At 38.5% G+C, this 26994-nt stretch overlaps 1 protein-coding gene across 11 annotated transcripts in view; it reads right to left on the bottom strand.

Annotated features, from left to right (window-relative positions):
- The window catches only part of MBTD1 (mbt domain containing 1), a 69436-nt gene that overhangs the window by 32451 nt on the left and 9991 nt on the right, over positions 1 to 26994 (bottom strand). For 6 of the 11 annotated variants that reach the window (XR_015721307.1, XM_045773065.2, XM_045773064.1 and 3 more), the window contains 4 exons: positions 12039 to 12240; positions 5654 to 5793; positions 4241 to 4355; positions 3331 to 3416 (listed from right to left, as the gene is read on the bottom strand). Coding sequence is in view for 10 of the 11 variants with exons in the window: in XM_087854509.1 (XP_087710635.1) it covers positions 3331 to 3416; positions 4241 to 4355; positions 5654 to 5793; positions 12039 to 12240 (543 nt within the window). In the remaining variant the exon portion in view is untranslated. The remainder of the gene's footprint in view (positions 1 to 3330; positions 3417 to 4240; positions 4356 to 5653; positions 5794 to 12038; positions 12241 to 26994) is intronic. The other 5 variants (XM_045773067.1, XM_045773066.2, XM_045773062.2 and 2 more) reach the window with 4 other exon arrangements.

Genomic DNA, 26994 nt, shown 5'->3' on the forward strand with positions numbered 1-26994 from the left:
CATTTACAACAAGAGATGGATGAGATGAACTAGATGATTTTTAAGATACTTTACAGTTTTGTGACCACATGATTTTGGATTAATTAAAAGTGTTATTACCTAATTCAGTGGTTTCCAACTTCTGAGACTGCCAAGGAAGGGGAAGCCAAGGATGAGAGCCAAGGCTCTGGCCACCCCACCCCACCCTTGCTAGATCAATCAGTGTAGCTTCCTCTTATCCTAACTATGTCTATTAGGGAAAAGAGTAGTAATTCTGAAGCTTAAACAAACAAACAACCCCCCAAAAAACAAAAACCAAAAGCCAAAAAAAAAAATGAAAAAGTCTCCAAACTACCACCTAGACAAAATTAAAGTTATACTAGACACATGGCAATCATGATATACAGTTTCGAAGTAGGTATATTTAATAACAGCTGAAGCTCAATTTCCTTTGCTAATTATAAAAAATGTCAACATTGCTGTAACTGAGTGACTGAGTAGAAAGCAGTGTGCATTACTATAGCAACTATGAGAGAGGACATAGTCCTAGGATACACTTTGCAGAAACTTCATTCTTAGAAGTTTAAAGATAGACTGAGGAAAAAAGAGCTCCACTCCTGAAATCCTGTGATTTTAGAACTAATTACAATCATACTTAAGTGCCAGGAAATATAAAGTGTTTGTTTACCTGTGATCCTTACTCCAGAAGAGGTCGGGTTATGTTAAAGCAGCAAGGCACTCAAGGCTCTGACACTGCTCCCAGCCCCAATTCTTGGTTCAATCAGCATAGTTCTGTTTCCATGTTACACACTGAATGTTTCTTAAAATTATGTTTGAAAAAGAATCCCCCATGAGCAGGAAAAGGCTCCCAACCTGTGTGCAAGTTGGGGACAAGGCACATGTGGAGTCTGCAGGAAGTGGGCCTTACTGATGAACCAGTGTTAGGGCGGGGGTTTGAGTCTTAGAACATGAGAAGATGGATGAAACAAGGCAGAGCCTTGTGCTCCCAGCAGCACCTGACAACAGACTTTCTAAAGCCAAAGCCAGTAACTCTCCTTGGAGACCTAGAGAACTACTTGGGGGAAGAACTAGGAAGAGTCCTCTCTACAGGACAAAATCAAGTGTAGCATGAGGTCTGATGGAAACCAAATGGCTTCAAGTGAAGATGCTGGTTAAGGCAACAAAGCAAACTCATCTGTACTAAAATAAACTAAGAAATTACCGGTATCAGTTGCTTTCCTACTCGATGAGAAAAAGACAGTAAAGAAAGATGAGTGGAGCAGGAAGACACTGGGTGACAGATGCTGTGCTTCTGAGCGAGAAACGGGAGCCCGCACAATATCATTATTAATAATACAATAAGGCTAGCTGCTCTAATCTATATGATAGAACCCTTTAATCTTAAAAAAGCAGAGTTGAAAACAAAATCAGTTTCATTATTATAAGAGAGATTTTCTTACAAAGAACTTTAATAGACACGGACATGAAATAAAATATGCTTTTGGGATTTTGAAATGCCTTTAAAAAAATACGCTGACTACTTACATAACATAGCTTTACACAGTATATGGTATCAATATATACAAAGCCCCCAGAATATTAAAGGTAGGAAAAGAGATAAAGGCTATTCAGAAGAGACAACAAATGTTCCAGGTATCTGGGATGAAGGAGTTATAACTGAGAACTTAATGTGAGTTTGAGTTTCTCAAAAGCAGAAAGAACTATAGGGAGAGAAAGATCTGCTTTGCAATTCTCTTTAATGTTGCTGTTGCTGTGTATTTATTTAATCTATTTCACAAATGTGACACTACTATCCAACTTATGGTAAAGTACGTCACTATACTGTACACTGAATAAAGTATCTAGGATCGCACTTAGGCTGCTTTAGACAGTCAGCATGACACCAGCTAAGGGATGAACATCTGTACTTCCAGGAAAAAAAACTAACAAGTGAATGAACTCAGCTTTAGTTTTTATTTCTACCACTGATTTCAGATGCTTGGCCTTGATCAAGAGTCTGTACTGGCCGTGAACAAATGAAAATGCATTTGGTTTTCCACAACAAGAACTCAAGCTCAGTTTTGTCCACATGCTGTTATCTAAAAGTGAAATCCTAACTTAACAAAATGTTCAGTGTAAGCAAAATTTCATTTATTAATTTTCTTTTCTTTTTTAAAAAAGATTTATTTATTTATTTGAAAGAGAGAGAGAGACAGCCAGTGAGAGAGGTAACACAAGCAGGGGGAGTGGGAGGGGAAGCAGCAGGCTCCCAGCAGAGCAGGGAGCCCGATGCGGGGCTCGATCCCAGGACCCTGGGATCATGCCCTGAGCCAAAGGCAGACGCTTAATGACTGAGCCACCCAGGCACCCCATCATTCATTAATTTTCTAAATTCTCTTTTCTTTTTGTACATAGTAACAGACAGAATTTTTTTTAATAGCAGATAAAAACTTTAAATATCAATTAAACTTGTAGTAAGGTCAAAAAAGTTTTGGAGAGAATAAATCATAGATCACTGAACAAAAAGGAACAGGATCAAAAGGAACAAACTTATCTTCTGATAACTTTTTTTTTTTTAAGATTTTATTTATTTATTCAACAGAGATAGAGACAGCCAGCGAGAGAGGGAACACAAGCAGGGGAAGTGGGAGAGGAAGCAGCAGGCTCATAGTGGAGGAGCCTGATGTGGGGCTCGATCCCACAACGCCAGGATCACGCCCTGAGCCGAAGGCAGACGCCCAACCGCTGTGCCACCCAGATGCCCCTCTGATAACATTTTTAACATAATTCTGAATTACTTCATATTCTCTGTAAGAATCTACTTGCCAAAAAGAACATCCTGCAAAGGGTTTTCCAGTATATATCACATTTTTCAGTTCACAACGCTCTATTACTAATAGTTCCTTCTTTGTTTTTGTGATTTTACCTTTGAAGACAAAAACATAACTGGAAGAAAGATCCTTCCTTTTCTGAATTACCAGGTCAGATCACAAAGATTTAGGTAACATGCACGATGGATGGTTTGTACTACACTGAGCCATACGACATTGCCAACACATGATATACAAAGCCAACAACTGTATATGGTTCAGTCTAACATGAAAATTGGAGGAGACTAGTACTTTTCCATATTTGAACAATTGCAAATTGTAATTTCTTTAAAGGATGCTTTTACTTGTAAAACTTCTAGAAATTATTTTTATTACGAATAAGTATAATAAAAAAGAAACATTTTTATGACAATGTATAAAATAAAGATCTTCTAAAGACAAGACATGTAGGTATTATTGTATCTTCAGCTTTAAACAATAACTAAGCATTTCAATAGGAGGTGAGAAATTCCATACTCACATGTTTAAAGCAGGTAACTGGAGCTGCTATAAAGCTATTGCTATTGATGTAGTTACCCCAGCTGAAGCCTTCCATGGAGACTGCTGCTGAAAAAAAATAAATTTAGATATATTACAATTCTCAAACCTGTTATTTACAAGAAAATGTGACATGATATAAAATTATCACCTTGAAAGAAAGTTTTCTTTTTTCCTGTAAAGATCTAAGAACTTTTCTAAATAAACATGAACTTTTGCATAGATCATTATCTGCAAACAAACAGCAGTTTAAGTCTTCCATACATAGCATAAGCTGCTTGGGAAGTGAAATAAGAAAGAGCTCTTCAGTAATCAGCAGCAAAGAACAGCTTAGAGCAGAAGTGTTCAAGGAACGCCATGGGTGCTTTTGGGTTTTTATTCCCATGCAGCTTTTACTAGGTACCTCAATGAGATCTCTATCCAGTATCTGCCACTGATACCTTCACGAGGGTTTTTCATTGCTTTAGTCCCTGCTACGTCTCCCTGCTTCTGCTCTGTAGAATTTTCTATTAGAAACGATCCTTTCCTCAATCTTCCTACTACTCTCTTCTTCCCACTCCCTTCAAAGCCTGCTAAATGCCCTATTTGCTTTTTATCTCCACAATGCTCCCCACCAGCCACAGCATAGAGAACCTGTACAGAGAAAATAATAAGCCAAATAAAAAATGTTAAAGATACTGCCCCAAGCACTATGGACTTGTGAACACAACTACTCTCTTCCAGAATAACTTATTGAAACCAAAACCATCATCAGGAAGCCTAATGTCATAATGAATGTACTTGTAGGGCCTAGAAATAGCTTAGTTAACAAAATCCAAAATTAAAATGTCATTAACTCAAACTAGATGAATCAGTATCAAATATTTTACCTCCATTACATTCACCGATATTACCTGCTTTAGTCTTTGCTTGATTTTGCAAGGTAGCTTGATACTGAGCATATGCGGCTAGTTTAGCAACTAAAGGTTGTTTCTGAAGAACTTTTGCTTTCTTTGTTGGAGGCTTACCCTAAAACAAGAGGAGTTAAGTAAATAGGATTCTTTTTCATCCACCCCCCCCTCCACCGAAAAAATTAACCTGATTGCATACTACTCATTCTGCTTAAGTAACATCAAGGGTTTAGAAAATTATTAAAGCAGAGGAAACATACAAGGAATTTTAACATGAGAAATGTTTTCCGGAGTTCTGCTACAATGTAGATATCTAACATGGGTAGCAGAGCTGACACAGACTAAATAGCAATATGCAAATTAATATGTTAATAAAAAATTATATCCCATAAGATGTTAAAATACAGGCTGTGGTGGATACTTGATTCCTTCTTATACTAGATAAAACCAGTGGTTATTCACTCATGCAGGTTGCCAAGCATTGCTATTTATATGGTAAGAGAAGATAATTTAATGTTTAAAGAGCAAGTGACTGAGGTTTATACCTTTAGTGCTAACGCAAAAGATCAATGACAAAATGATCATGGGCCAAATTCACAGTGTGACAAACTGCCATCCATTTGGGTATAGACCACTGCTCAGGATCTTACGTACTGTCTATCTGAAATACAGAAATACATCTAAGTGATGTATTTCCTTAATTTGGGGAATGTATATCATCCTTTCAGTGTTATGTAATGATCACAACAAGTTAAAGGAGAGTAAGATAAATGTGATCAAATATATTACAGAAATCAGTTAAATGCCTTAAAAACATTGTTTATATGCTACAAGAGTAACAACTTAGTCAAACGGTCAAATCTCCATTTTGTTGGCATTGATGTGCATTTAAAGAAAGACGAATTTCTTTTTATACCATGAACGTTTTCAAAAAGGTGAGTTGGATTAACCAAACACATTTGTTCAAGGTATCAAATCGGTTGCAATCAAAAGTACAAAGCAAAGATGATGGAGAAATAATACCAAAGGGTAAGTCATTTCCCCCCAAAATACTGAATGATTCTACCTTGATGTTAACTCAAAAGAAAACAAGGGGGAAAAATGGCCTCAGTTTCTGTATATAACAAGGTGTTTATTATATTTCTATTTATTTAGAAAAAGAGCAAGTATTTTTCATTCACTTATACACACAGTTCCTAGTTTACTTTGGATAGCATACCTTGTCTATTTATAAGAGCTGTTCAATTTTATAGACTGAGCAAACTCTGGGGACCACATATTTCAAAAAAAAAGTGTGGGGTATAAAGTGGTAAATGGCCAACTGGGTGGAAGTGGAGTGCAGTGAATCACAATCAAATGACAGATAAACAGTGAAAGCCATAGAAATAACAGATATAAAGAATAAGGTTTCTGTACCGTTACCTGAAGTCTGGCCAAAATGCTTGCCTTCTTGGAGTTTGACGAATAGCTTCGTGAACATGAAACGCTACAGAAACGCTTTGTTTTGGAGTAAAAAGCATCTCGCACACCAACCATCCCACACATTTCACAGGTAGCTAATTAAGAAAATAAAAACACTGGTGTCATGATCATATAAGAAAACCATTTTTCACCTAACAGTTTTAATAACTTAGTATCCAAAGGTTTGAATTTCAACATTAAACCGACAGGAAATGTCTTCTGTTACACAAATGATGGAAAACCCTCCACAAAAGTTAGAGAAAAGACTGGTATGATGCCATGGCTACGGCTCCAGAGAGTCTGACCATAGCTCGAAGTCTAACAGGCTTTCCAAAGGGTCTAAACCCACAAATACAAAGCAGATCCCACTTCCACGTCCTTAGTGCTCACCATGCGCCGGGCATTTTCACATACACTAAGAGCTCTAGCCTTCTGAAAGGATTATAAACAAAAGATGAAAAGAAGTGCAACGCAACCGAGGATTAACACAGACAGCAACCTAGAAAGAGCCAAGTCTTGGAAAAATGCTAAGGGTAATACACAGATTTTTCAAGTTACGTTCAGAGGACAAGAAGGAAAGGACGGATTCAAAGCTTGAGATAAATGCTTGATTATTCCCTTTGATAACAGGAAAACAAGACTGACTACTAATGTGCCTCTTTAGTAAATTCACATACTGGACAACAATCTGAAAGGCAGAATCAGAAGAAGGGTCACAAGGACTGAATAAATAAACAGATATGTACCTGGGAGTGGGACTGCTAGGTTATGACAGTTCTAGTTTCAATTTTTTTGAGGAATTGCTCTACCTATTGTGTTCTGTAATGGCTATATACCAATTTACAGTCCCACCAGCAGTGTGTAAGAGTTTCCCTTTCTGCACATCCTCACCAACATTTGTTATCTCTTATCATTTTGGTAAGTCATCCCAACAGGTGTAAAGTGGCATCTCATTATGGTTTTGATCAGTATTTTCCTGATAATTAGTGATGCTGAGCCCTTTTCATGTACCTGTAGGCCATCTGTATGTCTTCTTAGGAAAAATGTCTATTCAGGTCCGTGTCCATCTTTTATTTGGACTGGGTTTTTTTGCTACGGAGTTGTAGGAGTTCTTTATCGGGTATGATTTGCAAATATTTTTTTTCCCATTCTGTAAGATGCCTTTTCAATTTACTGCTTCCATTACTGTGCAGACCTCCTTGGTTTGATGTAGTCCCATTTATTTTTGCTTTTGTTACCTCTGCTTTTGTGTCTAAACCAAGAAATCACTGCCAAGACCAGTGTCAAAAAGCTTTTCCCCTATGTTTTCTTCTAGTTTTTTAGTTTTAGGTTTTACATTGAAGTTTAATCCATTTTAAGTTGATTTTTGTTGAGTGGTGTAAGACAAGGATCCAGTTTCACTCTTTTGCATGTGCATATCCAGTTTTCCCAAAACCATTTAAGGGATTGTCCTTGCTCTGTTCTGTATTCTTGGTGCCCTTGTCAATAATTAGTCGATTGATAATCAGTATTTCAAGCAGATATCTGCATTGCATGTTCACTGTAGCATTAGTCACAAAAGCCAAGATAATGAAAACACTTAAATGCCTTTGATAGATGGAGATATAAAATATGGCATATATATACATATATAAAATATTATTCATTGTAGCGGACTATTATTCATTCACAAAAAAAAGAAGGAAATCCTGCCATTTGTGACAACATGGTTAAACCTGGAGAGCATATGCTAAGTCAAATAGTGTATGGGATTATTTACATGTGGATTCCTAAAAAAAAAAAAAAAAAGCCGATTTCATAGAAACAGAAAATAGAACAGTGACTGACAGAGGCTGGGGGGAAGGTGACATGTAGGTCAAACAGTAAAAGTTTCAGTTATAAGAAAAGTAAATTGTGAAGATCTAACATACAGCATGGTAACTACAGTTAATAATACTGTAGTGCATATTAGAAAGTTGCTGGGAATAGACATTGTGTTCTTTTCCACCGCCCTACACAAAAAAGGAAAGCTAACTATATGAAGCGATGGATAGATTATTTGTTTTGATTTTGGTAATCATTCCCCAACATATACATATATATATATATATCAAATCATCACATTGTACACATGTTAAATACATACAACCGTATTTGTCACTTGTTCCTCGAAAGAGGGGAAAAAAACCCAAACAAACCAGAAAGTATCACAGCAAATAACTGCCTGAGTGGGCTCAAATCTCCACCCAAACAGTTAAACTGGAGGGACCTGTAGTTTAACCAGTACTTAGAAATCTATCGAGAAATCATGGAAGAAAGATAAGGTACCACCGGATTAGAGATGAAGAAAGAGTGTTTAAGGAGAGAAAAAACTAAATGGTTTTCTGTGGAAAAAATTACAGAACAGTTAATTAAAAAGGTCTGTAACCATCTAGGTAAAAAAGTTGGGATCCCTTGGGACAGTGACTCTTTGTCAAGAATTATACGTATCAAACTATAATTCCCACAACTAGGATGTAAACTCCACCAGGGCAGGGACTACTCTCTATTGTTTCCTCTGCATCTCCAGTATTTAAAATAGACCCGGGCGCATATAAAGTTTCAATAAACCTTATTTCCTTTTGTGATGAGATTACTGGATTGGTATAACTAAACCATGGCGAGAGTACAGAGTTGACCCTGGAATAACATGGGTTTGAACTGCATGGGTTCGTCCATCTACATGTGGATTTTTTTCAATAAATATGATACGGTACTGTAAATATATCTTCTCTTTCTTGTGATCGTCCTAAAAATGTTTTCTTTTCTCTAGCTTACTTTATTCTAAGAATACATTATATAATATAAAAAAACATACAAAATGTGCGTTAATCGACTGTTAATGTTATCACAAGGCTTCTGGTCAACAGTAGGCTATCAGTAATTAAGTTTTTGGGGAGTCAAAAGTTACACACGGATTTGACTGTGTGCTCCTGGAGGTTCGACTGTATATAAACAGGAGATGATACTTTTTTTTATTTTTATTTTTTTTAAGAGTTAACACATTTGATAAAATCTCTCTTGCAGCTTTGTCAATAATGATTGAGAAATTTAAGGTGAAGCAGAAGACATCTAGGTAGGTTTTAACGGACTGGATGACCACACCTGGTGGGTCCTGAGATAAATGACAGGAAGGGTTTTTTGTTTTTTTTTTTAAGATTTTATTTTTAAGTAATCTCTACACCCAATGTGGGACTTAAACCCACAACCCCATATCAAGAGTTGCATGCTCTACTGACTTCACCAACCAGGCACCCCCAGTTTTGTTTTTTTTTTTTGAAGTTTATTTTTCAGTAACCTCTACACTCAATGTGGGGCTCAAACTCATGGCCCTGATACCAACAATCACAGGCTCTTCCGAGTGAGCGAGCCAGGTGCCCCAGTGATGGGAAGTTTTTTGATATGGCCTGCAGGACTCTGTACCAGGCCCTGTGCTACTCGACTTTTTAATCAAAAGATAAGAATATGACCTACAGGGCATTATCATCAAATCTGCAAATGGCATAAAACTAGAATATTATACAACACAACCTTCAACATTAAATGACAGAATTAGAAATAAAAAATTTCTAAGACGACCAAAATTTAGTAAGAAACAGGTTATGTGGAATTATTTATTTATTTAGGGGTGGGGGAGGGGACAGGGAGAGAGAATCTTAAGCAGGCTGGACTCAGGGCTAGATCTCATGACCTGAGTTGAAATCAAGAGTCAGACGCTTAACTGACTGAGCCACCCAGGCGCCCCGGAATAATTTAAAGTCTTAAGCCTTGTATTTAAAAAATCAACTGCAGGGGCGCCCGCGTGGCTCAGTTGGTTAAATAGCTGCCTTCGACTCAGGTCATGATCCCAGGGTCCTGGGATTGAGCCCCGTGGTGGGCTCCCTGTTCAGTGGGGCGTCTGCTTCTCCCTCTCCCTCTGTTCTTCCCCCTTCCCCCCACTTGTGCGTGGGCACTCTCTCAAATAAATAAATAAAATCAACTGCAGCTGGAAAGGGGCCAGAACTTGGCAAATCTCCAAAGGAAAGGCCTCAGAAGCTTTTGTCTACAAATCTAGAGCCTGTCCGGCTGAGGGGGACTGGGGAAGCGCCCAATTCTTACCAGATATCCTGCCACACTCAGAGGCAGGTCTCCCGGGACCAGCACAGTGTGTAGCTCAACCAGTGTCCCAAGGGAAACCTCTGCAGCCACCATACTTGCTGCACATCACCTTGATGGGACAGGCCTGGGGAGGTCGGCACCGGCCCTCTGCCCTTAGACGGATGGCCAGGCCTCCAAACCCGGCTCTTGGCTGCTAAGGTTCTGTGACAGTTATCGGAGCAGAGACCACTGCTACTCTGCTTCCCTTCATCAAGAGAGCCATTAAGAGAAATGTGAAGCTGATTTCATCAATGAGGCCCACCTACAGCCCCACCCTGGGAGTAAGCTAGAAATCACTCCTGGGTCCCCTTCAGGCCCTGAATCATCTTTCAATTTTAAAATCAGAATGGCGTCATGGCGGACTCCCTTCTGAGTCTCAGTGGTATCAAACAAGGCTGGATCCTACTCCCATTCAGTGTTCTCCGGCATCCCTGGCATCCCTGGCGTATGTAGCCCCACATGGGGCTTCTGGGGATAGTTCCTCTGATCCTTGCCTTCAGGCCAGCCCGCCTAGCAGGTAGCCTCATCCCAACTGCATAGACGGAAAAACACGCTCAGTGGGTTAGAAGCCCGCCCAAGGCCAAAAATTTAACTCCATATCTGCCTGATCCACCTTCTTTCCCCTGTGCCCTAGTCTTTGTGATGTCCTTGGAGATGACCTTGTCTGGCTCCCGACTGAAGTGGGAGTGTGTCCTTCAGCTTTTGCCAATAGGAAGCCTCTTTGCTGACAGCAAGTACCAGAAGCCAGGACCTTGTGGGAGGCCCTTGGTGAGCACTGACTGATTTAAAAATATGTTTTCAGACACTGCAGGCTCCAAAATGGTTGTATTTCCAGATCTTTCATCTCTCCGCGATGTTTCCTGTGGTTGGTCACCTACGTGCCTGCCTCAATTGAATGGCTCAGCATTATTCCTTCAAAGCCCTACCTTCCAACCTTTGCTAGTATAGTTCCCTCATTTCACAGGCTCCTCCCACACTTTCCACCTTTGTCCTTCAAAGCCAACTTGCCCTGTGAAACCCTCCCTGGTTCGACCCAGTGAGAATTCATCACCTGCCCTTCATGCTCTCATGGCCCTTGCTTGTGCCTTCCTAAAAGTATATTCAGATCAGCCTCGTATCATTTATTAAAAAAATAGAGAGCTAGGGTGCCTGGCTAGCTTAGCTGGTGGCTCAGGTGACTCTTGATCTTGGGGTTCTAAATTCAAGCCCCACGCAGGGTGGAGAGATTATTTAAAAATCTTAAAAAAAAAAGTCAACTGCAAATGCACAAAATCGTTTAATTGGTTAACTGGTATAGCTGTAGAAAAGATTAAAGAATTTCAGCTATATGCAAAATCAGTATTACTTTCAAAAAAGCTAGAGTAATGCTGTGGCATGGGTGGAAACACAGTGTCCTGAAAAAGGAGGTGAAGGCGGAACTACCTTCTGCCCTAATTACATAGGTGATCAGCCATTTGCCTGAGGTGCTTTCCAGGATACGGGACTTTAATCCTAAAAACAGGACAGTCTCAGGCAAGACAGGACAAGCTGTCACCGTACTACCATGTAATCCAAGTATGCCCGGAAGACGGTGAGCAGGACACACTGATGAATTAAAATCACCGTGATATTATGAGAAATCACCGAAGCAACCAGAGTTATTCAAGAGTGTTCCAGTGTGAAGGGAGATCATCGTAACAAGGATTAGAATTATTCTGTGTACCTTTAAAAGGCAAATTAGGACCCAAAGACAAAATGTAGAGCACAGATAATTTTGGTGCAATATAAAGGATATTCTGGTAATTACAGATACGTTATCACTGTAAGTGTTAAAATAGAAAACTTCCCATGAGGAATTTTTGTAGAGGAGAGAGACTTTCCCCTGGAAGTGTCTGTCAACTCTATAAGCCGGTGATCCTACACACTTTCGTTACACACGGATTTACTACCTAATGACTGAATTTATGTCCACATTATGCTTCTCAGTAGCCCTTTGTTTTAATTTTGTTCTACATGCCTTCTGCCAGAATACGGCAGGTAGGAAGAAAAAGAGATCAAACAGAGATCTTATCTGCAACTGTAAGTTTCAGACTGTGTTTCTTTTTTCCTTGAAAAAATTCGAAGGAAGGGAAATGACCGAAGAAATGGAACTGATACAGAAGCTCTGACACGAGCCGAGGAACAGAAGAAGGCTGCGAGCACTCACCCATGCCAGATTTACCGTCCGGGTATGTGTACACTTGTCCATTGTTTTTGATAATTGGGAGGTTAGAAGGTAAAGGAGCAACTTCTTCTTCACTCTCCTCAGAGCTGGAGCTGCTACTCGTGTCCTCACTGCAGCTGTCATAACCGTCAAACATCCCGAATGAGTCTCTTCTTTTCCTTTCAGAGCGTGAAGAATGTTCAGTCTTAAAAGTAGAAGAAATCAATAATACATGACACAGCACGGATACACCCCCCCACCCCCCAAAGAACTTAGTTCAGATTGTGGTAAGTGGTATCTGAAAAATGAAGATCTAGCCCTCAGAAATGATAATTTTATTCTGTAAGAAAATGTTTGCTTCAAAACAGAGGCTTCCCTTTCTACAAGGTGCAAGTTTATTAGCTCCCATGTTAGCTAATAAGAACGTCAACAGTGACAGCAAGAACGGGGTAGGATCAGAAGATCACCATGTAATTTAAGCTTTGACAGAAACTAGGTGGGTCACTTCTCTATAAAAAAGGAGATTGGGGCGCCTGGTAGCTCAGTCGTTAAGCATCTGCCTTCAGCTCAGGGCATGATCCCAGGGTTCTGGGATCGAGCCCCACATCGGGCTCCTCCGCTGGGAGCCTAGCTTCTTCCTCTCCCACTCCCCCTGCTTGTGTTCCCTCTCTCGCTGGCTCTCTGTCAAATAAATAAATAAGATCTTAAAAAAAAAAAAATTGGATGATTTTTTAAAAAATTGTGGTGAAATACATAATAAACCGATGATTTCTCAATTTGCCTTTCAGCTCTGAAACTATAGGTTTCTACAATAATTTAGAGCATCCAGAAAATATATAGATGCTTTTAAAAATCACTGCTAAGAGCTCTGGAGGGATTAATTGGGGATTTTTAAATTTTAGAGATAATTTACAGATATTAACCATTTAAAAAATAATAGAAGATGACATTTGTACATATGTAACCCTATCTCATTTTTTTCCTTAACATGAACAGTGGTTAAAAAAAATTCCAAGTATCTCAAGCTAAACATTATTTTCTTTTCAAAGGAAAAGCACAAAGACGCTACATTATCTTCAGTGAATGCTGCACATTTGCTCCTCCAAAAAGATATGCCCTCTCTCAAAGCCACCCCAAACCTCCAAAAAGTAATATTGCCAACTCCAACCTTTCCTGAAATACACTGCAGAACTTCAAGTTTAGTGAGAAGAAAGGAAAAGAAAATAGGAAAATAAAGAGCAAAAATAATCTTCAGGAAAAAATAATCTAAAAGGAAATAGAAGCAACATAGGAACCAAAAGAAAACTTCAAAAAAAAAAAAAAAAGACATAAACACACTGTGAGTTACAACTAGAGTGAAAAGTTACCAACCAAAGAATCTTTAGAGTTTGGTATCTATCCTATTCTTTTGGTTCAGTTAGTGTTTTTTGGTATCATTTTACACTTTATGCACAGTTTCTTTCCTGGCTAGTTTAACTTCTTACCATGACCAATAACAAAGCTGAAATCTGTTATCTAAAGCCTGACAAAATAAAACCAAGCAGACGCATCTCTTAGTTTGAGAGACTGAGCTATTATTTTCAGGTATGCAGGTATGGAACATTGTACTAAGATGGGAAACTGATTTTCACATGTATCAGGTGTAACTATGAAAGTGACAAAATCAGTTTCTTAATCCACACAATGGTAATATTTTTTACCCTAATGAATACTCTCTTTTAAGAAGGCTCCTTAGGAGACTCTATACCTGCTACAAACGCTGTTGCCACAACCTCCAACTTCTTACAGTACTCTTCTAGACCTCTCTTTTAGATCCAATTTTTTTTTTTAAAGATTTTATTTATTTATTCGACAGAGATAGAGACAGCCAGCGAGAGAGGGAACACAAGCAGGGGGAGTGGGAGAGGAAGAAGCAGGCTCACAGCAGAGGAGCCTGATGTGGGGGTCGATCCCATAACGCCAGGATCACGCCCTGAGCCGAAGGCAGACGCCCAACCACTGTGCCACCCAGGCGCCCCTTAGATCCAATTTTAAAAAGAAAAACGTATTGTGTGTGGATACTTTGTAATCATTCCGTTACCCTGAACAGTTTTCCCCAGCTTGATTACCCATCTTATTTAACAGATTTGGTTCTGAATAACTTGCAGGTATTTAAAAAAAAAAAAATCAAAGGTATTTTCAAAAGAATCAAAATCTGCTACCACCAGATTTCAAAAGAATAAGATTCTGAGGGCAATGCTAAAACAAAGTCTAGCAACATTCTGAACTGATGATAGAATGGGACAGTCCTTGTCTCAGTGAAGGGTGGTGCTAACAGCACAGAACTTGCACAGCCCTAGATTTGAGTCTCGACTTTGCCCTTCGTTAGCTGTGAACTCAGCTGTGAAACAAGTTATGAGCTGCTTCTCCTATTCATTCAACATTCAACATTTATCAAGCATTTGTGTGTCTCACAGTAGCAGAGGCTAAAGACACTGTAGTGTACAGAGCAGACAAGATTCATGCTTTTCACAAAGGTTACCAGTCTACTGGCAGGAGGAATCCAAGCAAGGCCATGTGAAGGCAGAGTCAAACTGTGCCAGGAGTAGTCAGCTAAGATTCAGGGGTGAGGAAAGGCTTTGGTGAGATAAGACCCCGACGCCAAAAAAGGCAGCCAATTGAATATCTGGTGCTGGGATGTTCTAGGCAAAGTAAAGAACAAGACAAAGGCTTTCAGGTTGGAATATACTTGGTACACTGAAAGGCCAGCGTGGCTGGTGCCCTGCGTGAGAGGTGTAGGAGATGGGGCTGAAGAAGGATATAGAGGCCACATCATGAGGACCCTTGAAGGCCAGGGTAAAGAAGTGATATTCTTTTTTCCTGAGGGCAATGGAAAGACATTATGAAATATTTATCAGTGTCTAGGATGCACGCTTAATAAATACTGGCTAGAATTTTAAGTTCCAGTAGATTCATATAGCCAACGTTCACGCAGAGATGGTTATACCCATAGTTTTCATATAAGCTTGTCTGCTTTACAGCTAGCTCAGTTAGCAGCTAATGCTTATTTATTGACCCTTAAATGTCAAGTGTAGAATATCTTTTTTTTTTTTTTAAAGATTTTATTTATTTATCTGACAGAGATGAGACAGCCAGCGAGAGAGGGAACACAAGCAGGGGGAGTGGGAGAGGAAGAAGCAGGCTCATAGCAGAGGAGCCTGATGCGGGGCTCGATCCCATAACGCCGGGATCACGCCCTGAGCTGAAGGCAGACGCCCAACCGCTGTGCCACCCAGGCGCCCCTGGTGTAGAATATCTTATTCGGACTCTACTTGTCAGTGACTATAACCTTGCAATTTCAGGGGGTCAACAATTACAAACAGCTTGGTTTCAACATTGCAGGATGTTAACCTTAAAAAAAATAAAAGTATCACGGTCAAATACATTTGCAAAATTTTCCTTATTTCAAGGCCTCTTTATTTATTTATTTATTTATTTATTTATTTATTTTTTTTTTTTTTTTAAAGATTTATTTTATTTTATTTATTCATTCGACAGAGATAGAGACAGCCAGCGAGAGAGGGAACACAAGCAGGGGGAGCGGGAGAGGAAGAAGCAGGCTCACAGCAGAGGAGCCTGATGTGGGGCTCGATCCCAGAACGCCGGGATCACGCCCTGAGCCGAAGGCAGACGCTTAACCGCTGTGCCACCCAGGCGCCCCTCAAGGCCTCTTTAAACCTTTAATATGCTTATGAACATTATGATAAGTTAAGAGGGATATGTAGTATGCAGTCTTTTCCAAAGCATCTTCAGGGACTAGCGATCTAGAGAAAAGCTCTCTAACCTTCTCCATAGTTTCAGCACGCACAGAAAATGATCATCTATACAACGCAAGGGTTATAAGCCCCTGAATGTACCCAGTCTGAGGTCTCTGACTATCCCAAGTATTGCAGGGATAAATTATCTTGACAAATCCAGGACACACTAGTTGGGAAGCTATATTCTACTTGGTAAATGGTGTTCCTTCAGTATTTTTTTCTTAGATTAGGACAGAATACTCATGAACTATACATATGAGCTGTAACCAACTTACTCTATGTTAAACTTACCATTTACTGCAGGGGAACTTAATTGGAAATCCCTGCATCAGACCAAAATCCCTAAGGGGGCTGCAACTTCAATCAAAGGGTAGGAAGAAAAAAAATCTGACTACATGCAAAAGAAGACCTCAAGTGAGCCTTTTTTGCCCATGCACTGGGTGGAGAGGCTACTCTGGGATTTTATAACCACAGGCGGCCTGCTCTCCTGTACCTCTGAGGATATAACTTACACTATCCTAGATGGTTAGGAAATCCCCAGCTCAAGACATTAAAGTAGTTCCAGGCCACTAGTGCCCCATGACACCCAGCAAAAGCATCCTAAATCATTTCAGGAAATAATCACCTATAATTCAGGCCTTTCAGCATTCCCACAGATTTGATCAAGTATTAGTACACAGTAAGTATCAAACACATGATAAGCAATCCATCACAAGTATCAGCAGAAATAGACCAGGAATCCCAAATAGGCACTGAAATTGCTAGACAGAGTATAAAAGAACTATTCAAGAACTGTTTTTTTTTTTTTTTTTAAGATTTTATTTATTTGACACAGAGAGAGGGGCAGGCAGAGGGAGAGGAAGAAGCAGGCTCCCCGCTGAGCAGAGAGCCTGACGTGGGATTCAATTCCAGGACCCTGGGACCATGACCTGAGCTGAAGGTAGATGCTTAACCGACTGAGCCACTCAGGCACCCTAAGAACTGTTTAAGAAGAAATAAAAAGGGGGCACTTTGGTGGCTCAGTCGCTTAAGTGTCTGACTCTTGATTTCAGCTCAGGTCATGATCTCATGGTTGTGGGACTGAGCCCTGCATTGGGTTCCTTGCTTGGCACGGAGTCTGCCTGAGATTCTCGCTCCTGTCCCTCTGTGCCATCCCCCTCCCCACACGCACACATGCATGCGCATGCGCCCTTCTCTCTCTGAAATAAATAAACCTTAAAAAAAAGAAAAATATTATTAAAGAATGCGCAAAGGAATAAAAAGCAATCAGGCAGACCTGAAAAGAACCAAATGTAACTTCTGTAAATGAAAAATATAACTGCTATAATGAAAAAAAAAAAAAAAACCACCCGCCACCAAAACACCTCAATAGATGGGTTGAATAGCAGATCAGACATGGCTGAAAAAGAAATGGGGAAATGGAGGATAAACATTAAGAAAAAACCCAAAACACAGCAAAGAAATACAGAAACATAGAAAAGAGGTTAAAAGAGCATAAAATGTAAAGATCTAATAAATGTCTAATGTGACTTCTCGAAGGAGAGAACATGGAGATGCTGAATGAAAAGACTGAGAATTCTGCAAAAACACTGGAAGCAAATTCAGACAGAACTATCACATATATTAAACACAAGAAAAAGAAAACCACATTTAAACAGATCATAGTACCAGTGCGCAACACCAGAATGAAGATTTAAAAAGGGACCGATCACCACGTGAATCTCACTCATCAAGAAGTCCAACCTCAGGCTCATTCAGTCCGATCAGCAGCTTAGTGATAGATAGGCAAGCATCACCAGTCATTTAAGAAAGGCCTCTGGGGGGCTCAGTCGGTTGGGTGTCTGCCTTCAGGTTGGGTCATGATCCCAGGTCCTGGGATAGAGCCCCAAGTCAGGCTCTCTGCTCAGCGGGGAGCCTGCTTCTCCCTCTCTCTCTCCCTTCCCTCTGCCCCTGCTCGTGGGCTCTCTCTCACTCAATCTCTCAAAGGAATAAGTAAAATCTCAAAAAAAAAAAAAAAAAAAAAGAAAGAAAGAAATAAAGGCCTCTGAGAATGTGAAAGACCAAAAGAAATCTTCATGAAAAAAGAATCTATGATGAAACAGAAGCAATGTAAGGAGCAAAACAAAACAACAAAAAACCCACAAAAAAACAAAAAGCCCCTTCAAAAACGAAATTAACAGGGCACCCGGGTGGCTCAGTTGGTTAAACGTCTGCCTTTGGCTCAGGTCATGAACATGAATCTGGGGTCCTGGGATTGAGCCCTGCATCTGGCTCCCTGCTCCACGGGGAGTCCACTTCTCCCTCTGCCCCTCCCCCCCACCTCACGCTTGCTCTCTCCCATAAGTAAATTAAAACAAAAATCTTTAAGAGGGGCGCCTGGGTGGCATAGTCGTTAAGTGTCTGCTTTTGGCTCAGGGCGTGATCCCAGCGTTCTGGGATCAAGCCCCACATCAGGCTTCTCCACTGGGAGCCTGCTTCTTCCTCTCCCACTCCCCCTGCTGTGTTCCCTCTCTCGCTGGCTGTCTCTGTCAAATAAATAAATAAAATCTTAAAAAAAAATCTTAAAGAAAAAAATGAAATTAATTCTTCAGGGACGTAAAAATAGGATACCATCAGTGAACAAGATCCTCAAATTTAAAAACAGAAGAGGCAAAATAATCTCTATATGTTGTACACCTGAAACCAATGTAACATTGTGTCAACTACATCCAAATAAAAAAAATTAAAAAGAAAAAAGAAAAAAAGGAAAAAAGGTAATTCAGTGGAAAAAAAAAAGAGAGTCTTTTCAACAAAAGGTGCTGGATCAAACAGATTACCAAATTAAAAAACAAAACAAAAGAAAACCCAATTCTGATCTATACATCACATCATCTACAAAAATTAAGTCAAAATGGATCACAGACCTAAATGTAAGAACTATAGAACTTCTAGAAAAAAAAAATCTTCATGACCTTACATAGGCATATAATTTTTAAATATGACATCAGAGGTATGATCCATAAATGAAATATATTGGTAAGTTGGACTCCATCAAAATTAAAAACTGGTCTTTGGAAGATACTATTAAGAGAATAAGACAAGACACAGACTAGAGAACAATATATGCAAATCACATGTCTGAAAAAGGATTGGTATCTAGGATATATAAAGAACTACCAAAACTCAATAACTGAAACAGTCCAATTAAAAAACAGGCACAGCAGGTCAACAATTCATAGATACATGGATGGCAAATAAGGACATGAAAAGATGCTCAACAGCAGTGGTCATTAGGAAAATGCAAATTAAAACCATGAGACACTCTAACACATCTATCTGATTGTCCCAAATTAAAAACGAATAAAAACACCAACCCTTTATGGTCTATGCAGCAAATGGAACTCTCAAACACTGCAGATGGGAAGGTGAAATAGTACAAAAACATTTTGTAAGATACAGTTTGTTAAAATGTTAAATATACAACACCTATCACCTATTCCATTCCTATTTACCTAAAATAAATGAAAAGATACGTCCACACAAAGACACGTGTGCACATGCACACACACACACATACGTGAATGGTCGTACTAGCTCAAAATTGGAAACAACCCAAACATCAATAGGTGAATGAATAAACAAATTATGGCATATCCACAGTGATTCCATCTTGCTGCTTGGCAACAAAAAGGAATGAGTTGATACACACAACAAGGGTAGGTCTCAAAATAATTACGCTGAGTAAAAAACCAGACAAGAGCACATGCTGTATGACTCCATTTATATAAAACTTCAGAAAATGCAAACTATTTTTGCATTTCCTTCATTTTTACTTAATGTTCTATTTCTATTCCAAGGTCCCACATTACATTTAGTAGTCATGTCCCCTAAAGCTCCTCTTGGCTTTACCAATTTCCCAGGTTTTCCTGGTTTTTGATGACCTTGACAGCTTTGAGGAGTACGTGGTCAGGTATTTTGTTGAATGATCCTCGACTGGGATTTGTCTCGGTATTTCCTCAGGACCAGACTGGGGTTGTTTTTGGGAAAAAAATTAGCGGTACTGAGAAGTACCCTTTGTATCAAATCAAACAAGGACACATACTATTAACATGACTTACCACTGTTGGTATTGACCTTGATCACCTCTACCTGAAGCAGTATTTTTCAGGTTTTTCTATGTTATAAAGAATTACTCCTAACCCCTCTCCATACTTTACTTTTCAGAAGTGGCTTTGCAAAGTCCACACTTATGAAGTGGGGAGTTATGCTCCCACTCCTTGACAGCTGTGCATCCACACAAATAATTTGGAATTCTTCCACACAGATTTCTCCTTTTGGGTTCATGTGAGGGTTTCTTCGTATATCTCCAGTTGAAATACTACCTGATGCTGTCTCTCAGGGTAGCAAATTCAGATTACATGATTTCCACCTGCCTCTTATAGGTGATGAGAAGTTTGAAGACCTCGTCTAGGTTTAAGTCTTACTATTTCCCTTCTTTTAATAAGCAGTCTACAGGGAGATACTTAAAGACCATGCAAATATTCTGTTCATCAAAATTTCACTTTAGATTTAGCATCCAGTGAGGATCTTGCCCAATCTGTTACTAGGATTTTCCAGCCCCAGCGTTTCTTCCATATTCTCAGTTGGCATTCTTCTGTAGGTAATATCCCTCTTTTTTCTCTCATTATGGGTATCCGCTCATGGATTCCTACTTTTCAGTAGCCTATAATTCATCATAGACCTTAGTTATCTGGGAACTCCAACTGTTCCAGATTTAGCCAATGGGAGCCCCATCAAGCTAACTCATGTTATTCTGACGAGCCTGTATCATTGAACAATTCTGTACTTTCTGGCATAACAAGATATTCCAGGCTTATCTTATACTCATTTTCCTGTCCCAACCCTAGAACCAACGATTTCTTTTAGTGGGGGTATCAGAAATAAAGATGTGGGTACTCTGTGTGCTCAGTGCTATTGAGGTCTCTGGGCCCTTTAGTAGATGGAACTGCAATATATACATCCATGTATGTGACATATGTCGTATGTATAAACACATGTATCTTAGAAAATCATGAGTATACACTTTTAACTCCAATTCCAATCCATCCTTTAGGGCTTTTCCTTATCTTCCCACATCTGTACTTGGAGCTCTCTTCTTCCACAGTGAAAACCCTGGCTTCCACCCAAATTACACGTACCAATTTGCTCAATCTTTCTATACATTTAAATAGTTGCAGAAGCATTACATCCATACTGTGGCAAAAAACAAACTATGAGTCCAGAATTTCTTTGTAGTCCCATCTCCCCAAACTGAAGTTCAAATTGAGTTTAAGAGTTACTCAGGTTATTTATTTTTCCCTCCTTCAATGTGGTTATGTTATCGATTTCAAATAAGTTGTTTTGTTTTTAGTCTTCCCTGCACCCTTACTGAATTAATTTCGTTTCTGGGGCCTATCTAAAACACTGCCCTGCTTCCAAATATAAAGAACTACAGAAAAAGTTACAACTTGGAGAAACCTCATTTCCTTCCCCTGCCTCACCATCCACCTTTGCAGGCAGGTAACCAACTTTATTGTTTTCTGGTTCATCCTTCTTGTGTGTATATATTTTGAAAAGGTACATAGGTGTATTTATTTTCTTATTCTTCTTTCTTACAGAAAAGGCCACACACTAAATTTCTCTGTCCCTTGCTTTTATTAATTCAGAAATATATCCTGGAAATCATTCCATTTCAGTGCATAGTCATTTTCTTTTTTTTTTTTTTCCAGCTGAAAAAAAACTCCGTTGTGTGTTTACTCCATCTCTTTTGTTTGGACAGTTAGCAGTTCTCCATGTTTTACAATTACAAATATTGCTTCAATGAACAATGAACAGTATACCTGCCTGAGGTATACTCTCAATGTATATTCTTTGGGTAAAAGAGTGAATGTGCATGTAATTTAGTTAGGTATTACCAAATTTCCCTCCAGAGAAATTTTACAATTTACATTTGAATGAGCAACGGTGAGTATATTTTTGCCAATATAACGGATGAAAAATGGTATGTTAGTGTAGTCATTTTTTTTTTTTTTTTTTTTTACTTTCTACTTGGAAAGAACTTCAAACTTCTGGGAAAGTTGGAAAGTAGTACAATGGAATCCTGTGTACTCCACTTGGATTTGCCAATTATTAACATTTTGCCTCATTTGTTTTATTCTTCTAAACATATAGACATTTTAATAACCAACCATTTGAGAGTAAGTTGCATAATCATATCTTTTTGTCCGCCCCAAATTCAGTATGTATTTTCTAAAAATAAAATTGTTCTCTCATAACTACCGCGTTGTTAACAGTTTCAGGAAATTTGACATTAATGTGATACTTTCCCTCAAGTTACCATCCATCGTCCAATGGACCCAAAAATATCCCTTATATAGCATTCTTCCCTTCAGTCCAGGATCACGTGTCATATTTGTCTTCGTTTCCTTTAATCTGGAAGATTACTTCTGAATAATGCAGGCACTCTTCGTCATAGAATGTTTCTCACTTGGGGCTCCTGTTTCCTCATTAGATCAGGCTATGTACCCGCACGATACTACATAAGTGAGATGACCTTCTCAGAACATCACATCCAGAGGCGTCTTTAAGAAGCCTACCCGGCCCTCTCTGCTGGTGTTGGTGTTAATCACTCTTTCGAAGCACTGTCCAGTTTTTCCCCTGTACACTTACCGTATTTCTCTTTGCAACTAATAAACAATCTTGCAGATGGATTTTAAAACATGCAAATATTGTTTCTCATTGAAATCTCGCTCCACCCCACCCCTAAAGTTAGCACCCGATAACTGCTGCCAAACCAAACATTACTATGATGGCTACAATGATTCTGGAATTCTAGTACTCTTTTACCAGTCAGCACAAAATTCTTCCATCATCCTCCTTATATATTTACCTACCTACCTACCTTTATTATCAGTATGAATTCACACCTCTTTTTTACCCCAATGGTTTATAATCCATTACTGTCCTAAATTATTTTGGGGCTCAAATTATCCCATATTCAGCTACTTGGATTCCCTCAAATTGGCTCCTGCATCCCTTTGACATGTTCCCATCCATATGTATTTAGTAATGACTTACTTGCTGGCGTATCAAGATATTCCAGGATCATTTTGTACCTACATTGTTCAACCATTTCTCCAAGGAGCTCTCATTCTTTACAGTGAAAACTGGTATTAAAAACCAAGATGTGCTCAGTCTTGCTTTACACAGAGCCATTTTTGTATCTTTTGTATGTCTGTATGTGTGTTCTTTTGCCCTTTTTCTTTAGGATTTTTAGTCTCTTATATGTTTTTTTCAAAGTTCTGTGTATTTAGGAATTTACCCTTTGTAATATATGGCAAATTTTGATTTTGCTTATGAAGTTGTCATGAAATTAAAATTTTTTTAAACGTAGTAAAATTTATCAGTATTTTTATTGTAACTTGATTTTGACTCATAGAAAACTTTTCCTTATAACCACTGTATAGAAAAATTCAGCCATATTTTGTTATTTGTGTATGTTTAAACATTTAGACCTTTGATCCATTTGGAGTTTATTCTTATGCATGGTGTGAAGAATTGACCTAATATCATCTTTTCCTAAGTGGCTATCTAATGGTGCCAACACCCGTTATTAAGATGTCCCTTTTGTTTTAGTGATCTGAAATACCACTTTTATAAAAGCATTAGGTTCCCATAGGTAGCTGTGTCCATATCTGGACTTCATAGTACTTTATTGGTCTATTCATGTGCCAATACCTTGCTTTTCAAATTATAGAGGCTTCCTAATATAGTTTGATATTTGGTAGGGCTATACTCCACTCAAAGATCTTCCCCCTTAATATTTTGATATTGTTGCATATTTATTTTTTCAAATAAACCCAGTATTAACTAGTTTAGCTCTATACCAAAAATTGTTGGTATTAGGATCTCATTAAATTTATTAACACAGGAAGAAAGTGATGTCATGAGGTTGAGAGGTCTTAACCAAAAACAAGGGATGTTTTTCCAATTGTTTAGTTTTATACCTTATGTCTTTTAAGAAATGTTTTATAGTTTGCTTTACGTAGATTTTTATTGTTAAAACCAAATTCTTTGGAATTTTAATCTTACTTTTTGTTGCTTTATAAATACAATTTTCCCTCTTGTTATATTGTGTAATTGGTTACTGAGTACATGAAGATTTATTTTATATCCTTCAGTCTTGCTAAATTACTTTGAAATAGTTTTGTCATTGATTTTCTGGGGCTTTCCAGATGAACTATCATGTCATCTGCAAAGAATTATTTCTTTTCTCATTACTATGCCTACAATTGTTTTCTCTTTCCTATCTGTACTTCTTCATATCTACAGTACAATCATATATACCAGAAACAATGCACATCCTTACTTTCTGATTTTAGTGTCTATCTTAAGATGCTGGCCTTAGGATTTAGCCGTATGTATGCATGTATGTGCATGTGTATTTATAAAAATCATGTTAAGGATCTCTCCATTCCTGTTTCCTTAAAACTTTTAAGTTAGGAATAAATGCTGAATTTTGCCACAGACTTTTTCAGCTTCTATAAAGAGAATATGATTTTTCTCCTTAGGCCCATTAATATGGTGAATTGTTTAGAGTTCCAAATACTGAATCATCCTGTATTCCTACTATAAACCTCACCTCATCATGATGTATTTTCTTAATGTAGTGTTAAAGATTGCACAATATTTAGGATTTTTGCATTGACAGTCATAAATATTTACTGGTAATTTTCATTTTTTGCACCATCTCTGACAGCTTTAGAAATTGGTATTATTCTTGCATAAACACTGCAAAGTTTGTAAAAAAAAATTGTAAAGTTTTTCTGTACTTTCTATGGTCTCAAGTAATTCATGTAGCGTTGGGAATGTATGGTCTCTAAAGGTTTTGTAGAATTCCTTTGTGAAATCACATAGGTTTGGTGTTTGGTGGGATAGCTCCTTGATAAATTTGTTTCTTCTATTAAGTTAAAAATTTTTTTAAAAATTTTTATTTATTTTTATTTTTTGAGAAGGAGAGTGAGAACCCATGAGCAGAGGGTGGGGGCCAGGGCAGAGGGAGAGAGAGAATCTTAGGCAGGATCCACGCCAATGCGGGGCCTGACATGGGGGCTTGATTTCCCGACCCTGAGATCATGATCTGAGCCAAAAATCAAGTCTGATGCTTAACCAACTGAGCCACCCAGGCACCCCCTTCTTTTTTCTTTTTTAAAAGTAGGTTCCACGTTGGGCATGGAGCCCAAAGTAGGGTCCTGAACTCATGACCCTGAGATCAAGACCTAAGCCAAGATCAAGACTTGGATACTTAACTGACTGAGCCACCCTGGCACCCCAAGTTTTTTTAAAATCTCTAATGAAGTTTTCTTAAACTGTATTTTCTTAAGAATTCATTTCATCTAGGTTTTCAAATTTATTTGCACAGAATGGTTGCATATGATTTTCTCAATTTCTTCTGTATCAAGTTCGTTCCCTCTTGTCATTTGTTTTGTATATTTTGTGCTTTCTCATTTCCTCCTTGATTAAACTAGCCAGTAGCTTATCTGTTTTGTGAATTTCCCCCTAAAGGTCCAGGATTGATTCATCAATTTGGTGTATAATTTTTCTGCTAACTCATTCACTTCTACTTTTATGTTTAATTTTTTTGCGGGTTTTTTGTTTTTTTGGGGGGGGACGTACTTGGTTGTTCTTTTTTCATTTCTGATTTCATTTTTTTTTTTTAAACTGTGATAAAGTAACCAGGTTAGGTCCAAGATGGAGCTGCTCAGGCTAAGCCACCTCAGCAAACCGAGATTTAGTGCCTAAGTTTCTATACTCCCCTCTCCATGAAAAGGCAGGCCTAGGTAAATAATCAGTGAGTGCCCGCTCAGCATACACTGCCTGACCCAGGTCCAAGACTTCCCTTTGCTCCAGTAAGAAAAGCAGCCCAGCTTTAACCAACCATCAAATGCCTAGTGTAACTTCCTGGTTCCCGCTCACTTTGGTCTATAAAAATCTCTCGCTTTGCAAAGCAATTCAGACGGAGCTCCTTTCTATCTGCTAGATTAGACGCTGCACAATTTACCAATGACTGAATAAAGCCAGTAAGATTTTAAAAATTTACCTGAATTTTATTCTTTAACCATTAAATATTTAGGACTATGAATTTTCCTCTGCTCATTGCCCTCAATGTATTCCGCAGATTCTTATATGTAGTATTTTCGTTATAATTTTTTAGGAACTCTGCAATTTGTTTACATTCCCCCTTTAGCCAAGAGTTTTTTTAAATTGAGGCATAATTTTGATGTGTATCAAGATGCAGTAATTATCTGTCACTCCAGAAAGGACTCTCATGTCCTTTCCCATTCAATCCTCCTCCTCCCCCAGGAGTTCTAGCACTGGGGGTTAATTTTGCATATATTTTGCATGTACTTATTTAAATGGAATAAAATGCTATGGACATTTTTATATCTAATTTAGCTCACTCAGCATATTTTTGAGATTTATCCATATTATTATATGTATGACTGGTTCATTGCTTTTTACCGCTAGTATTACATTTTTTTTTTTTTAAGATTTTATTTATTTGCCAGAGAGTGTGTGCTGGCGCATACAAGCAGGGGGAGAGGCAGAGGCAGGTTCCCTGCTGAGCAAGGAGCCCGATGGGGGACTCGACCCCAGGAGCCTGAGACCATGACCTGAGCTGAAGGCAGAGGGCAGATGCTTTAACCAACGGAGCTAATATTGCACTTCAACAATATAGTTGTTTATCCAGATTTGACTACTTTGAATAAAGCTGCTATGAACATTCTTGTACAAGGCTAACATATAATAGGAGGCTACTAAATTTCAAGGTGGAAATGCCCTTTTGCTTTTTGTTTTCTTGTATGGGACCTACTGATGTTTCCTGAACTATGAACGATTTTTGTGAGTTATCTTGTGTTTGAGAGTATATTGTTTTTAGGATGCTGTGCTAGATACACTTGAAGATCCTCATCATGTTTATATATATGTTTATATATACCTCATTATGTTTACATCTTTTATATTCCTACTTTCTGTTTACTGAACCTATCGTGTGCTGAGAGTGTCAGTGCCCAATTTTTAGGGCGTCTTTTTATTACTGGTATTTCTTATAGTTTTTGTTCTGTAAAGATTATTGCTGTCAT

The sequence above is a fragment of the Ursus americanus genome, chromosome 23 (genome assembly GCF_024610735.1).
Source record: "Ursus americanus isolate L20-20 chromosome 23, mUrsAme1.1.p, whole genome shotgun sequence".
In the NCBI taxonomy this organism is placed as follows: Eukaryota; Metazoa; Chordata; class Mammalia; order Carnivora; family Ursidae; genus Ursus; species Ursus americanus.